This window comes from Lepisosteus oculatus, chromosome 4, assembly GCF_040954835.1.
Source record: "Lepisosteus oculatus isolate fLepOcu1 chromosome 4, fLepOcu1.hap2, whole genome shotgun sequence".
Lineage (NCBI taxonomy): Eukaryota > Metazoa > Chordata > Actinopteri > Semionotiformes > Lepisosteidae > Lepisosteus > Lepisosteus oculatus.
In genome coordinates this window covers 46,483,564-46,499,509 of record NC_090699.1, presented here as the reverse complement: position 1 = coordinate 46,499,509, position 15,946 = coordinate 46,483,564, and the positions used below count along the sequence as shown (strand labels likewise).

At 39.4% G+C, this 15,946-nt stretch overlaps 1 protein-coding gene across 1 annotated transcript in view; it reads left to right on the top strand.

Annotated features, from left to right (window-relative positions):
* Positions 1 to 15,946, top strand: part of glud1a (glutamate dehydrogenase 1a) — a 33,952-nt gene that overhangs the window by 2,462 nt on the left and 15,544 nt on the right. The window contains exons 2-5 of the mRNA XM_006630848.3: positions 6,193 to 6,273; positions 6,867 to 6,922; positions 8,862 to 8,925; positions 11,798 to 11,892. Coding sequence (XP_006630911.1) covers positions 6,193 to 6,273; positions 6,867 to 6,922; positions 8,862 to 8,925; positions 11,798 to 11,892 — 296 coding nt within the window. The remainder of the gene's footprint in view (positions 1 to 6,192; positions 6,274 to 6,866; positions 6,923 to 8,861; positions 8,926 to 11,797; positions 11,893 to 15,946) is intronic.

Here is a 15,946-nt window from a genome sequence, read left to right as displayed (position 1 = left end):
AAATGGACATGGCTGATGATATGGTGTGTGGAAACAGGTTTCATATTTCCCTGCCTCTGGCAACTCTTCTGTGCAGAGACTCGGGGATTTGCATCTAAGTGAGAAGGGTAACCGTCGGCTTGACTCTAAAGGGACATGCACAAGGAGTTGAGTGGGAAAACAGAACTAGAGTGAAGTGAATTAGGAAAGGACCAGGGAATTAAGTACTTGGGCCTAAATACCAGGATTAGTGGGCATAAAGAGCAAGAGTTGTATAAAATACAAATGTAAAATACAAAATTAGCTTGATGATGATGATGGAACTGGACCCTCAGAACCAGGACTGAAGGAGAGTGCTGGTAAAGAGTTCAGCGCTAGTGGACACACAGCAATCTGGAGAGAGAGGAAACATGGAACAGAGGGAGGAGTAGCACTGCACATCAAAATGAGCCTTCAGGTACAGGAACGCAATCTTTTTAGATTGCTACTGTAACATCCATCCACAAGAAAGGGCCACAAAACCAAACCAAGTCATTCTAGAACATTACTGTAGTTAGATAGTAAGATTGTATTTTATACCTACTTGATTGTAGACCTCATAGTTTCGAGTAGCAATTATTATTTGTTATAGAGAGAATCTGTCCCACACATTCAAAGCAAAACATAAAAAGAAAGAAGCAGATAATATAAAAAAAATCTAAAAGTCACGATGAAAACAGATGAAAAACACAACATTTTGACTGTGGAGCCTTCTTTGGGAGTGAGTTGAAACGTGTTTCATTTCTTCTCTTTTCAGCATGGAATAAACCTTTACTTGTTCCTGTATAAATGCTGTATATTTAATGATATTTGTTAATTTGCAGCCTAGGCATGTTGACACAGCTACCTACTTGAACTACTTCAGCATTAATACAGGACACACTGTGAGTCAAACAGCAGCATTAAAAGAGTTACAGAGTTCAGTGGCTTAGATGGGTAAAAATGAGTCAAACCTGGCAGAGCAGCAAGAAAGAAGCCATCACATTTCAAATCCTCCATGGAGTTTGCTGCAAAGAATTTATTGCTAAATAATTATTATGTAATACTGTAAAACTATCTAAATTTGTTTTGGGGTCAGCCAAAACAAAACTAGAACATCCATCACTTTTCTAACCACTTTTTCCAATTCGGGCTCACAGGGGAGCCAGAGTCTATCCAAGGAATGGATGTAAAATTGGATCTTTTTTATCCAAATTCAAAATGTTACTTCTAGAACACACAACGCAACACCTTACCCAGTCAAGATCATCCCTATTGCCAAGCATGGAGCGGCAGCATTATGATATAGTTCTGCTTGTCGTCACCAGGGACTAGCAAGCTTCTCAAGACTGATGGGATCTTAGACTGAGTAAAGACAAATCTTAGATGCAAACCTGCTTCCCTTTTGTGCACCAAAAATTATACCAAACTAGTGTCCAAAGTTTGTAGAGATTTACCCAAAATGACAGGGGCTGAAATTGCTGCCAAAGGTGCTTTCACCAGATATTGAGTTAGTTTTTTTCTTTAGCTTTTGCTGACTTTTACTGTGAGTTATCTTACTCTTAGAAGTCTTCAGTGTCAGCATTTAGGTTTCAAATAAAATATGAATTATTAATGACCTAATTAACGAACGTACATCCTATGTACGTTCAAACATGGAAACTTAACCTAGTTAATTGATTACCCAGGTTGAGACAAAACCAGAAGAAGCCAGACCATCCAGGAATGGAGACTGAGACTCTTGTTCTATCTAGTGTGGGGAGGCAATGAACAAGGTATATTAGGACCTATAGCAAAAGCATAGAATTTAAATCAGTGGATGTTATGTTAAAATCCATACTGTCCATTTGCTAGTCAATACTACAATACATAAGTAAAACCTCCTTTATAGAGAGATGTAACAGGATGAACCAAATTGATAAAATAAAGCTATTGGTGCTCTAGAATTAACACCTTAGAATGGCAACTAGATATATATATAAATTTATCAACTAGATAAATTTATATATATTATATATAAATTTCATCAATTTCCCTACGGGATTAATAAAGTATTATCTATCTATTATCAGGTTTAAGGCAATGTCCTAAACTGACAGGCTAGATGCAGAGCTGTGCCATAGTAAAATAAGCAGCTTTGAGAGAATACAAGTGCAGTAGTATCTGTGAGACTGGTCTGGGTAGTGGGGTTCTGTTAGCAAATAAGACAATTCCTGCATTTATTTTTGTTGTACACTAGGTGCACAGAGACACTCATTAAAACAAGTTACTTGAATTTTTGGGAGGCACTGGTTCCTCACTGGTGTGTTTCAAAGTCTATATGGCTACAGTATTAAATTTAAGACAGCCATTGCCAGAATACTATTGAGGGAAGGAACTGTATCATCATTCATTTTAAAGATGTGTCTGTTTATTTTTCTCCATTGCGCAAAGCTTTGTTCCTTTGGAGACTCCAGTAAAAAGACTATACGAAACATGATGTGGTTTCTCATGTTATCAGAAGTGAAACTGAATTTCAAACCAAACTGAGAGGAATCTTCCCATTAACAGAGAGTTGAACTCAAGCCTGTGTGGATGTTACTGAAGCATGTATGTGCAATCTTGTCCGTCATTTACAGAATCATGTTAGTACTATAGAATGCTGTACACATTTTCTCAATAATGTGAATGTCTGAGTTTTGTACTGTATGTTTGAAATGGAGAGAAGCTATTTTCATGTTTGGGTAGTGCTTGGTCTGTTGTTTAGAAAGCTGATTTTCTGTGTCCCTCTGGCTCAACCTCTCTGAGCTACAGTGAGATAAGATAAGATCACTTTACTAGCCACATACAATTTCTTGTATTAGGAATTTGTCTTTTCGGATACCCCGCCTTGCTCTCCATGAGACACACAGACAGGGAGAGAAGCTTGGGGTCAGAGCGCAGGGTCAGCCATTTATATGGCACCACTGGAGCAGATGGGGTTATCTCATTTCTGTCACACTAGTCTCTGGGGTCAGCCTGTATTTGACAAGCAGGACATCTCCCAAGAGCACACAAATCACCTGTGGTCCATTAGTTTCTTCATGTCCACTGCCTAGGGCTTTTACATACAAATTAATATGATAGGTCTCTCAGATCTCTCCGAAGTGGGTGGTACAGAGTACCATCCAATATTAAATATTGAATTAACTATAATTAAATATAAAAATCTAGAAGCCGTGGAGGTGGGCTTGGTCACACCCACACTGAAGGGGGTTTGTGATCTGGACAGTATGGGTTAATGCACCAGTCGCTTGTTTCATGCAGACTCAGAATCCAAAAACCAGATACTGTGGTGAGGGGCAGTACTGGTTGATTTTTTTTCTTCTTCTTACTCAATTTGTAATGTTTGTCAAAATAGTTTTAAATTGAAATCCCTGCTTAATGGACTGTCTTTTCCTTAGAGCACTTTAACTAAAAGAAGAGCAGATAGCATTGAAAGGTTTATTGTATTGGTGTCTACGGTATCTGGTCGCTCTGCAGCTTTCTTTTTCCAAAGAGCGACGAGCGACAGTAGACTTTCCAGAAAAGTGTGCTGTTCAGCCCCACACCCAAGGCCTCTCCCTGTGCGCAGCAGCATGAGGTGGAGTGCACAGCACAGAGCGAATCTCAGTGCCAGGACTCAGGCTCGCTCATGCTGAGCAGGGCCTCTCCTCTCAGGGCTGCAGCTACTACTGATTTGTGGGATCAACGACCGCACATGCAAAAACTGTGCAATGCAGTTCCAGGGCTGTTGCAGTGAGTGGGAGGCTACCAAATAATTGCTTTTTTGTACATCTTAGTTTAGTATGATGAGTTTGTAATATTAGAATCGGAACAAAATGATGCTGTATGTAGAAGATATATTTCAATATTAATGTCCTCCAAGAATTTTTGAGTTTGTTGAAATAGCCCAATAGCTTTTGCTGCAGACAGTTACTTCCTCTCATGTGTTTCACAGGATGTATTTCAATCTCTTTCCAACATTTATCACAAGAAACATGCAGAGAACCCTTTTAAACCAAGCTGTGCATTAGGGCTAATCAATAAATTGACTGCATAGACCGTTGGGCAGGTCACACTGAAATGCTGAAGTGAAAGTGCTTTCTCATGTATTGTCACTCGTTACTTCCTGTAGCCATGCAGTTTTAACTAGATGGCCATTGCTGTTCTGCATAGGTTATTGCACTGTCAGCAGAAATGCTGACATTTGCCAGCTCTGCAGTCTCTGATTAGGTCTGAAGTCTCCTGGTATTGACTCAATAGTAGTCATCAAGCTGTTCTGAATCTTTCTCTCTGTCTTCTAGGCACTGGCTTTCTCATTGTCGGACTGCTGTGTGAACTGACATGGCAGCAGGAGCTGGGTACTGCAGGGATTAAGACAGCAGGGTTGTTTTCTGTAATGATCAAAACTAATTTAGATTAAAAAAAAGTGTTTAATTGAAATCACTGTTTAATGGGCCTGTACTGTGTTTCAGCTGGAAGCACGTTCATTAAGTTTCGTGACATACTGTAAGAACAATGTGCCAGACGAGGGATGGGGGTGTGAACAAGCTGCCTCTTGGGATCAGGGTCTCCGTGATGCAAAAGTCACTTCTTTTCAGTGCAAATTAATTCTGTTCCTCTTGCAGATGCACTGGATATTGACAGTATAGTCCAGTACCTCCTTGCCTGGTTCCAAACTGATGTACAGGCAGTATATTCATTTTCTATCACAGCCCTCCCAAAGCATTGTTTAGGGTTGAGAGTGGAACAGTGGGAATGAATGGCTTGGGAAATGAGTTTACTTTTAAATAATACCCTAACATTGATTTGCAAGTAGCCTAAAACTCAACCTTCTTGATTAAAGCTATAGAATATTTTGAGCTTTGGACATATTGCATTATTAAAAGAATGAGGATATGAAACTAGTGCTGTAGTTAAATGTTTAAATGTTTTATCGTAGCAATCCAGGACTGTTCTAAATTGAACCAGGTTTTCCTCCAACCAGTGTCTTAAAATAGCATTCTGTTCTGTGGGCCAGTGTACTGGGGAGAATGTGTTGTAAATGTCATGCAGTCAATAATAGATAATAATTCACAGAGTCTGCATCCTGGAGATTTCAAATCACGTTTGCTTACATTTTCAGTTTTTTTCATTGAAATGAAATATCCATCCATTCTCGGTATGGCTGCTTATTCCTGGTAAAGGTTGGGGTACCATGGAACTTGTCCCAAGCAATAGGCACAAGGCAGGACAGCTTGGATGGAATGAAAGTATTACTCTGCATACCTGTGTCTATAATAGACTAATAGAGATTCCAAGCAGCTTATCTTTGGAAGGTGGGTGGAAATTCATGGAATGGTAGGAGAACATGCACACTTCACACAGATGGTTCTCCTTTCTGGAATTGCACACTGGACCAAAGAGCTGTATAGTGATGTGGCTGATTTGCATGATCATGCTACTTGATCATTGTTCACAACTTGACTACAACTGAATTCCAAGACCATGTTCCATGGTGGAAGAAGTGATGTTGCTGCTGCTGTGGTTTCTATGATGATAATTTGGCAAACCCATTTTGCCACTCAGTTATCCTTTGTAATTCGAAATCGGTGCTTATGTTACGGTGTTCCTCTGCAACTTGCTACCTGCTTTCTCCAAAGCTGTCAGCAGTGCTCCAGCAGCTCCCTGTTGTGCTGCAGTGCAGTTGAAATGGATTGTACAGCGTGAGCGCCAACTCTCAACAATACAGGAGCTGCAGTGTTGTTCTCTCCTCAGTGCGCGCTCTTGTAATTTAGCAATGTTTCTAGCACACTGTATTACATGTGAGCATTTTAACTGTGCTACCAAATGGTATTAACTTGGACAGCTTAAGGGCTTCTACATTAGTGCATGGTAATAAGTCTTGGGCATGAGACTGAAACTAAAAAGTATAGTATGAACCTTGTTATAGGGATGTGTGTAGATGGCTTCTGTTACCCAGAATTACAGGTGACTGAAGAATGTGGTGTAGGACATTTTAAGCTTTACTTCTTTGAATTCCTCTGCATTCCGTAAACACGCCATAAAAACAAAAAAACTATTCCATAAAAATGCACCGTAAACGCGCAGCATTGCTCTGTGAGGCTACAGCCTGGTTGTGGGCAAGACTCTGATCCTCCTCCTGTGTACAAAAAGCCTCAGTGTTTCTCATGGCCTTTCTGTCCTGTTCTTCAGGTATCCGGTACAGCACAGAGGTGTCTGTCGACGAGGTGAAGGCCCTGGCCTCCTTGATGACATACAAGTGCGCTGTGGTGGGTGAGTATTTGTCTGCCCAGGTTAGTGCTCTGCATGGTGCTTGGGCTGTGCAGCCCAGCAGAACTGCAGTGTGGTCAGCGCAAGGGTAAAGCCGCTGCACAAACCCCTAGAAAGACCACGGTCACTTGCTGAAGCAGCCTTCCATGGTCAGAACCACAATCAAGTTTTGCTAACGTTGACTTCACGTTGTGAATCATAACCTTTATGGCAAAAATCTTACTGTATAATAAATAGTATATTGATTTAAAAAAATCTTAATGTTTACCTCTGTTCTGTGTATCTTAAAACCAGGTATCGCAAAACATAACCATAAAAACCCTGAAAGTTCATCCTTCTAGATATATTAGAACACAGTGTCATGGTTTATTTAAACTGTATTTACTCACCTGCTGTACATTGAGTGTCCAGATGTCAATTCAAATGCTCCAGCACTCAATCCCTCTGGCCAGAGTGAAGACACTATCCTTATGTCTGACCCAGTTGTACCCAGTCTGTCATGGTGCTCTGCAATCGAGTGGATTTACACGAGTTGGTACTCGGCAAGCTTTTGGTTTGATAGTGTCCGTGTTGCTCATGTTTGCTCATTCTTGCAGATGTACCATTTGGTGGAGCCAAAGCAGGAGTGAAAATTAACCCAAAGAATTACTCGGTAAGTGCTACAACATTGAGGGTGGTGAAATGGCAATGAACATTTTTTATTTTATGTTTTTCTTTACTCCTTCACAGTACAAAGTCTGCTGGTGTTTGTAATGTAGTGCCAAATCATCTTAACTTTCTTCAAAGTTTTCAAAAGTTGTCCATCATGAGTCTCTTATGTTGCTGAGCAAATATCCAGGTGCTCAGCTATTCTGTAAAGCACGCTTTGTACTTGGATGTAGGTACAATGTGCAAACAGCAGACCCTTTCCCTCGTGACTCATTTATACATAAGATATGCTTTTTCAAAATCCCATCTTGATAATTTTGGAATATTGCTGCTATTCGAATAAAGCAGTATCCGCTGGAGTCATTTTGGTTTTGAGAAGATTTTTTCTTCCGATTTTTGCTGGCCCCAATACTGAAGGTTGGTTGCCATGCCAGGTTTTCCTCTCAACCAGCGTCTTAAAATAGCACTGTTCTGTGGGCCAGTGTACTTGGGGAGAATGGGTTGTAAATGCCCAGAGGAGGTTTCTAGCTCCCGATGAGTAGCAACCTGTAAAGAGGAACTGGATGAAACGGCAGTCTTTCAAGGGGAGAGACCACTGCCGACCTCTCTTGCAGCAGTGTTTATCACAACACTATGAACTAGAAACGTAATGCTGTACCTTTATTGCACCAAGACATTTATTCTGCTTTTTCTCAGCTCGGGAATCTATTCTATTGAAGAAGCAGAACTTCTCAATTTTGCAGAGCCATCTTCAGTGTGTAGTTTAGATGCTGTATGGCGAGTTTGGAAAGACAGCGAGTATTTTCAAGGAAGTGGTTGACAATGGGAAGCAGAAACTGGCAGAGCAAAGGCCCAAGGGCATTAGTGGAGCTTGAGTGGGCACATTCGTGGGTATCAGGGGGACTGCTAGCCAACCTACTGTTGAAGTTTTTGCTCTCTTTGGGATCCTCTAAGAAACCCCTGGATGAGTTTCTGGTGTGATTTAATGACCAGCTACAACCAGACAAGCTGGGCTGAATGGCCTCTTGTAATATTGTGAATGGCCTTGCAAGGAATGTGTGGGCTTTCAGCTTTAGGTTTGTAATTTCATTTAATTAACTGAAATTTAGCACGTTGTTCTGAGGGGAACAAGCTTCTCCTGTATTATCCATTGCAGTACATCTTTGTTGTAGTCAGGAATCATGTATTTCTGTATCTAATTCATAACCTGTAGAATAAAGAATATTTATTATATTGTCAGCTTAACATTTATAGACTTTTGACTTAAGAGATCCATAATCATTAAGATGCAACATGTATCCACATGCTTGTAAGATTTAAATTGATCCCAAGAGTAGCACTAAGCTGCCTCCAGGTGGATGCTGCACATTGGTGGTGGTGGAGGGGAGTCCCCATTACCTGTAAAGCGCTTTGAGTGGAGTGTCCAGAAAAGCGCTATATAAGTATAAGCAATTATTATTATTATTATTATTATTATTATTATTATTATTATTGTGTACCTGTGACTTTTATTTGTTGAGTGTTCCATAGATAATTAGATAACAATAGCACCAGCTCTGCTTGCTGTAAGTAGCAGGCTGCCCTGTCACTTCCTGTTTCCAGCCTACTGAAACATTGAACATGTGCTTCCTGTAGATGATCCATCAGCCCTTGGCATTGGAGATATGGAACAATCCTGTTCCTTTCTCAGCTGGCTGTCTGGGAGAATGCTGGCTCAGTATTTAAGCCATGTGAGAGCCATTTGTTTCCTGAGTCACACTTTTCTCTTCAGTGATCAGGATGCTAAAAATGAAATTGGATGCACTAGTTTGCAGTGATTTCTTTTTTTGGCATGATTGCCAGACCGGTTGTATCCTGTTTCAGAATATTGCCTTGAAATGCTGAACTCCCTATAATTGGTGTATATGAAAATTAAATCTAACTTTTATTCCTTTCATCAATAGGATAATGAATTGGAGAAAATCACCAGGAGATTCACCATCGAGCTAGCAAAGAAGGGTTTCATTGGTGAGATTTTTTGGGTGTTTTTTATTTTCTTGTGACTTTCTGTGGGAGAAATGACTCTGTTTGCATCTGAAAGGGATCATTTGCCCCCCATCACAGCAGTATGTCAAACGCCTGGTTAAATAAAATTAAATCTAAATAGTCAGATAGCTTGTAATCTATCTTGCTTTGCAATACACCTGAGGTCATCCATGCTTACCCTAGAGGAGCCTGTTAGCTGATTAGTTTCCTGTTGGCTTAGTTTGTTGTACTTAAAGTTACTGACTACTAATGACCGACTATTAGTTTTCCACTCAGAGAGTGCATTGTCAGATACAGTTGCAGTTTTATTTTGGTGTCAGTAATGTACTGTATGAATCAACTGCATTACTGTAGGCAACTGTATTTGTCTCTCTTTTGCTAGATTGATGATGAAACAAACTCTCAGCACAAACTGGAATTCAGATTCTAAAGGCTATACTGAAGTTAAAATTCCATTCTTGGATATTTGTTTAAACAAATGACAAATATTTGCTGTTTTTACAAATGAGAGGAAAATGTCATTTTCCATACCATCCATACCAAACCTGACACTTATGTGGCTGTCTCTATTCTATCTAATTGCATCTCTGACATAAAAACTTGGATGACTCAAAATGTCCTTCATATTAACTGTGACAAGACTGAAGTCATGCTTATTGACACCCCCCATCAACTTCGTAAAGCCAGTCCTGTAACCCTATCTGTAGATGGCTCTGTACTTGAGCTTCAATCAAAATTGAAAAACCTTGAGGTTATATTAGATTCTTGCTTAACAGTCGACCCACATATATAGCATATTGTCAAAACATATTTTTTTCACCTCAGAAATATCGCTAGACTACACCCTATGCTATCACTAACTGTGGCTGAAAAGCTGATCAACACATTTGTGTTCTCTCAAATTGACTACTGTAATGCTCTACTCGCTGGGGTATCTAAATCTACTTTGAACAAACTGCAGTATGTCCAAAATTCAGCAGCCAGAATCCTGACCAGGTCTAGTGCAAGTGATCACATTACTCCTATCCTGGAGTCCTGCACTGGCACTGGCTTCCTGTCATATTCCGTGTGGACTTAAAAATCCACATGCTCACCTATAAGGCTCTGCATGGCTTGGCACCTCAATACCTGTCTGAACTGTTATCACCCTACTCCCCAACTCGCAAACTTCGCTCTTCTAATTCTGGTCTTACTTTCCTCCAAGCCCGTCTACATTGTATGGGTGACAGGGCCTTCTCCTGCTATGCCCCCAAGCTCTGGAACTCTTTGCCCAAGGATATCAGAGAGTCACCTTCTCTAAACTCCTTCAAATCCAGACTCAAAACCCTCTTCTTTAGAAAAGCCTTTACTTAACTGGTTCCATTCTTCACCCCTCTCCTTTTCTTAGTACCACTATCCACAGTCTCCTCTGTGTATTGTAATTGTGTTTTATCTTTTATTCTTTTTATTTATTGTTGTTGTCATTCTGTAAAGCGCTTTGAGAAGCCACCTTTAAAGGCGCTATATAAAATAAAGTTTATTATTATTTTCCCACAGTTAATTCAAATGTATAGTTATATATATATAGTATAGTGCCCTGTTCTTTGAGAAAAAAAATCTTCGAATATTTCTGCCTTCCTACAATTTTCCATGTACACAAAGAAGGATTGTTTTGGTTAGTGAACAGTAGTAGTAGATTTAATTTGATTCTCCTTAATTGGTAGATTAATTTAATTAGTTGGAGATGTTGGAGAAATGTGGGGAGGCTGACCACAGTCCATATGCACTGTCCTCATGTGGCAACGTGCAGGAAGCCCACCTGCTGCAGCTGGAGAGGAGGTCGGACCTCGGGGAATGTACTGGGACTATAAATATGGTTTATAGTTCATAGTTCAGTCAGCTCCACGCACACTCAGGCTAACACATTACGGAGGCCCTCCCATTCACTGCAGGGGTTGTTTTTAGAAGGGGCACACCGCCTCTTTCCCGATGAGGAAGAGTAATGTGACGTAGGTGGGCACTTGTCAGGATGCCTTGACCGTAATACAACCTAGCATTCCTGGCATTGAGCTAAAGCACATGACAGCCCGGCTACAGGATATCACTGGCAGAACAGTGTCAAAGCACGGCCATGGGAACTGGCAGCTTGTTTTAACTAATGAAAGAGTAATACCGAGGATGACTAACGGACCAGTTGGTATGTTTCAAGTGCTTGGGTGTCTTATTGTTGTAGATCTGCTATGAAACCTGCTGCTTAAGCTAAATGTAAAACACTGGCATACAGCAATGTATTCCAACACACCTTTTGGGGGGAAACTTAACTTGGAGGTGTTCAGTGACAATTTTGCAGGTGGCAGCTTCATATCACTGACTACACAGCCAAGCACAGACAGCACATGACTGAACCTGCAGTTCATACAGAGCAGGATTACTGTTGCAACAAACACATCATCAGCAGGGGAAAACTAACCTGTCTCACAGTGGTCTAAACCCACCTTGCGTCCCATATTGGTAGGTGAACAGTCCAGGCAGGCCAGCTCTTGTCCTGGAGAACCACAGTCTAGCAGATCTCTTCCATCAATTGAAATAAAGAATGTCCAGCTGCACTCCTTGAGAGCTACTGTACAGCGTGATGATGTTTTAATTTTGGATGACATTTAACTACTTTATTAAATTCATCAACAAACAAATCTGGATAAGTAAATAAATTGTTTACAAATTGGTGATTTAAGGGTAACCTATAAAAGCAGCTGGATAATATTTGCTAAGATTAATTTAATAGGTTTGTGTGAGATCCATAAATCTTGGGATAATCAGGGTTTCTCCTTTGCTTAGACTGACAGTCATCCCTTCATACTGCTTCTTCCTGTTTCAGGGCCTGGCATTGACGTCCCTGCCCCTGACATGAGCACAGGGGAGAGGGAGATGTCCTGGATTGCAGACACGTATGCCAACACCATGGGCCACCATGTAAGTTGCTTCAGTAACGGATTCTTTTGCTCTTTCCTGTAAGCATGAGCATAGTCTCTTCAGTACAGTTGTGTTGAAGAGAAATTTCCTTTGCCTTTTTTTGCTTTTCCTTTGCTTTTTGCACATTATGTCCTGTCTGCTATTTTTCATCATTGTTGTCTCGTCAGCAATGCCAGCGTGTTCAAAAAGCATACCATCAGAAACAAATACTGTATATAGAAGTATAAAGGTTAAGAATAAAGGCCCGCCTAGCTCATTTAGTAGCTAGCTAACCTGAGAATTTCATTTAGCCATTTTTTGATGGAAACCAGGGTATCTACTTCGTGTCTGGGTAGATTGTTCCACACCACAACCCCTTTGTTCCCGATTTAAATGCATTTCTGCATAGTTTCCACAAGTATCCTCTGGTGTGTGTTTCACTGTTGATCCTGAAGAAGTCTGCTGGGTTGAGAGTCATAAGGCCTAAAAGTATTTTGAATTTTTGGAGAGAACACCATGCGGTTACCCGATCCAAAACTAAAAAGTTCATTCAGCCTCACCATTTCCATAACCCATAAGAAATTTGTCCGATTGTTCTTCTCAGACTCATTCTAATGCAGCTATATCTTTTTTGCAATGTGCAGACCCAAATTGTGTGGTGTATCTTTTAGATTAGATGTCAAATTCTGTAAATCATTTAAAGTAGTGCCTCATTTCTAACACTGGAGCATTGTACAATTTTTACATTCTTTAATTTAATTTTAAGCTTTTAACTTTTCATCTTAACATTTCTTGTTCAGTGATTCCTATTTTAAATTTATTCTGTAGGATGTTACTATATGCCCTTCATTTAATCTGCACTTGTCAAAATTAAATGTTATCCACCCAGTGTTAACCCTCTCTGGAGTGTTGTCTACCTTTTTTAATTTTCTTGCAGCTTGTACAGTATTTGCCTTTTTTTTCTATTCTTGTTGTCTAACTGTACCAGAATCTAGATTGCTAACTTAAAATAGGAAAAGCAGTGGACCTAATATAGATTTTTGTGGTACTCCACTAATTATTTTCTGACTAACCTTTGTTTACTATACAGTATGAATACTGGCCTATACTTATTTGGTTCAGTTTTGTCACACTTTTATGGGTGACCAATTTACCTTTTAGTCTACAATAATCTTAACAGATTGCTGAAATGTTTTGTTAAGTCAGTGAATAACATATCTTGTCTCCTGCAGTAAAATTATTAGAATACTCTTTGGCCTTAGAGAGTTTTATTTTAAGTGCTTCTCCTACCTGTAACACGTCTGTCTCTCCAATGCTCAAATAATTGAATCTAAAAGTCCTTCATGTAATATGCATAATGCATATCATTTTTACTCCTTTTCTTTAACTGAACCCAGTTTTTGAATATTTAATAAAGTGCTTTCTCTCTCCTTTATGTTTATCTTGATTTATTAAACCATCTGAGCCACAGCTTCACAGATATTCATTTAGTTACAACTGTGATTTAGTCTACAGTCTGCTTTCGTGAAATTATAAGCCTTTTTTTGTGGACGGGACCTCTAGTTTCAACATGTACACTGAAGCAGTGGTTTCCCAACCTGCTGCTGACGGAACACTGTGCTACTTTTCACTCCACTGAACAGCTCTACAGCTCCAGTACTAATTGATGCCTTTAATTAATCTGTCTGCATGTTTAGACTTTTAATTTGTTTCTCACACAGTCTTGAGTTTTAGAAATTGTTCCCAGTACTTAAGTATACAAAACTTTTAATCCATTTCTCCTCAGTTGCCAAAAGAGTTCTTAATAATAGTTTAATTTTATGATGAACAGATATAAGTGGAAATGATAATCAAACATTAAATTCTTCAGACGTTCATCTGATAACTTTTCACACCCTGAATCAGGGGTGTATTTTCTAACTCAGAAATAGGTTTCAACCCTACACAAATTACATATCCCATTTAGAATGTTAAGATCTGAAATTTAGCAATAGGTTTCAAATAGAAAATTTAAATCAAGTAGCCTGTGAGTAAGATCTTTGCATCAGCAGAAAACAGAAGAGGCAGCGGGCCCTGCAGGGACAGGGCTGGGAACCACTGCTTTCAAAGCACTCCATGTTAGGATCACAGTTCCTCAATGGGTGTCTCGTCCATTTCTCTTGATTGTTTGAAAAGACTAGATCAAGGCCATTGCTTGCTGTTGAAAATTTCCTAAATGAACCAGAATGTGTTCCTGAGCAAAGTTTCTCTAACATTTTTGTCTTGAACATAAACATGTCCAGCTGTGCTTTTGTCCACATGCTATTAGGGCACTGTTAGAATTCACTGTCTTGCAGATGAAAAACAAGTTGATGTGATTAGGAGAAATCAGAGAGACTTTGTGTTGATCTCCTATCTGATTAATTCCTGTAACTTTTAACAAAAAAACAGATTAGGACTTTGCATGTATGTAAGCAAAGTCCAGTTTTACCAGGTCTGATTAATTGCTGAATAAGTAGCCATGTGCGTCATCCTGTCCTTTTGTAGAATCCTCTGAAATTGGAGAGGGTGTAAACCTTGAGATTAGTGGCCCACCAGCTGTGGGGATAAAGGTGCTTTTCTGCAGAACCAGATATAAAGCTCCCGTTTATGTTTGGAAACAATAGCACATAGACTCAAAACGTTAAAATCGGACTTTTTGCCGTTGGAAATGCACGAATGGGTCATGTTCAGCTGCTTGACGCAATTCTTTAATTACCTTTTCTGGAGGGGGCTTAAAATAACACTACTTTGAAGTGTGCCTGCAAACAGTTAATTAAAATTTTTTGTGATGAGAAATGAAATAGCATGAATTACTTTATAAAGGGATTTTTTTCAACATCCTTTTTACAGGTATAATGTATCAAATACAGTGTGCTTTTTCTATTAATTCATTATACATCTACTATATATATTTGGAGAAGCCCTACAAATAATGCATGGGGATATGTCCATAAGCAGAAGCCAACCAACTAATTCTAATGTCTCCTATTAAATCAAATAATCTCTTACTGCAAAGTCCAAAAGTATTTTAATATTAAGCGCATGGTGTTATTGATTAACGTTTGTGCAGTTTATTTAGGCATATGGAGTTTTCATCTGAAAGTACAAAACACAAGTGTGGTTTCCTCTTCCTGTAGGATTGCTTTTTCATTCTGAGCAGAAGTTGTTTTTCTTTCAAGAGTGAAATGAGAATAAAGGCCTACAGCTTGCAATCAAAGTAGCTTTTATTGTGTTTCTTTTTTTTTTTACTCTCAATGCCTTAAAAGATTGTTTTTCAGGAAGTGTCTGATTCAATTTGGCTGCACTCTCCTGATAAAAAAAAATGCTTAATAAGGGAATTGTGCATCCCACGCAAGAGGTGTAAGCATTGCCAAGTTTGTTGCCCTGGTGGCTGAGGGGATTCTGTTGAGATTGTGTTCTGCTGAACTGAATCTTAGTGGCTAGTTCCCACGGTGACCAGAATGCAGGGAAGACCTGGATCTGGTCTGGAAGGAACAGCGCACTCAGGCCTCTGTCCTGAGAGGCCTGTCTTTAGAGCAGGTTAACAGGTTCCTGGTGCTGAAGTTTCTGTTTTGAATTCAACTCATTCTTCACCAGGGAAGTGTGTGTGTGAAGTGGCACATAATAAGGATGAGATATTAAGAATCTGTCGTGGAGGAAATTCTTCTGGGGTAATGCTTTCGTTCCAAACTTAATAGGGAAAATGTATTTCACATTCTTATCATAGCATTCGAAAAAAAAACATTTAAATAAAAAAAATGCATCTTAGACTTTTTGTGAAATACGATCTTAAAACGACACCTTTTTCATGTCCCTCAAAGACGCAGATATTTTCATTATGAAACTATATGGCTGATAGGCAGGAGTCAAATTCATGATGCTGAGTGTACCAAGCACTCCCAAACTGAGCAACAGCAAAAACTATCGATACTAAAACATTCTAGCAAGGATATTGCCAGGATATTGGATTGTAATACCCACTGTGGTTAAGCACTGAAATTTCTTAAAATATAATATACAGAATATACTTTTGTGGTGTAACGAAAAGAGTATA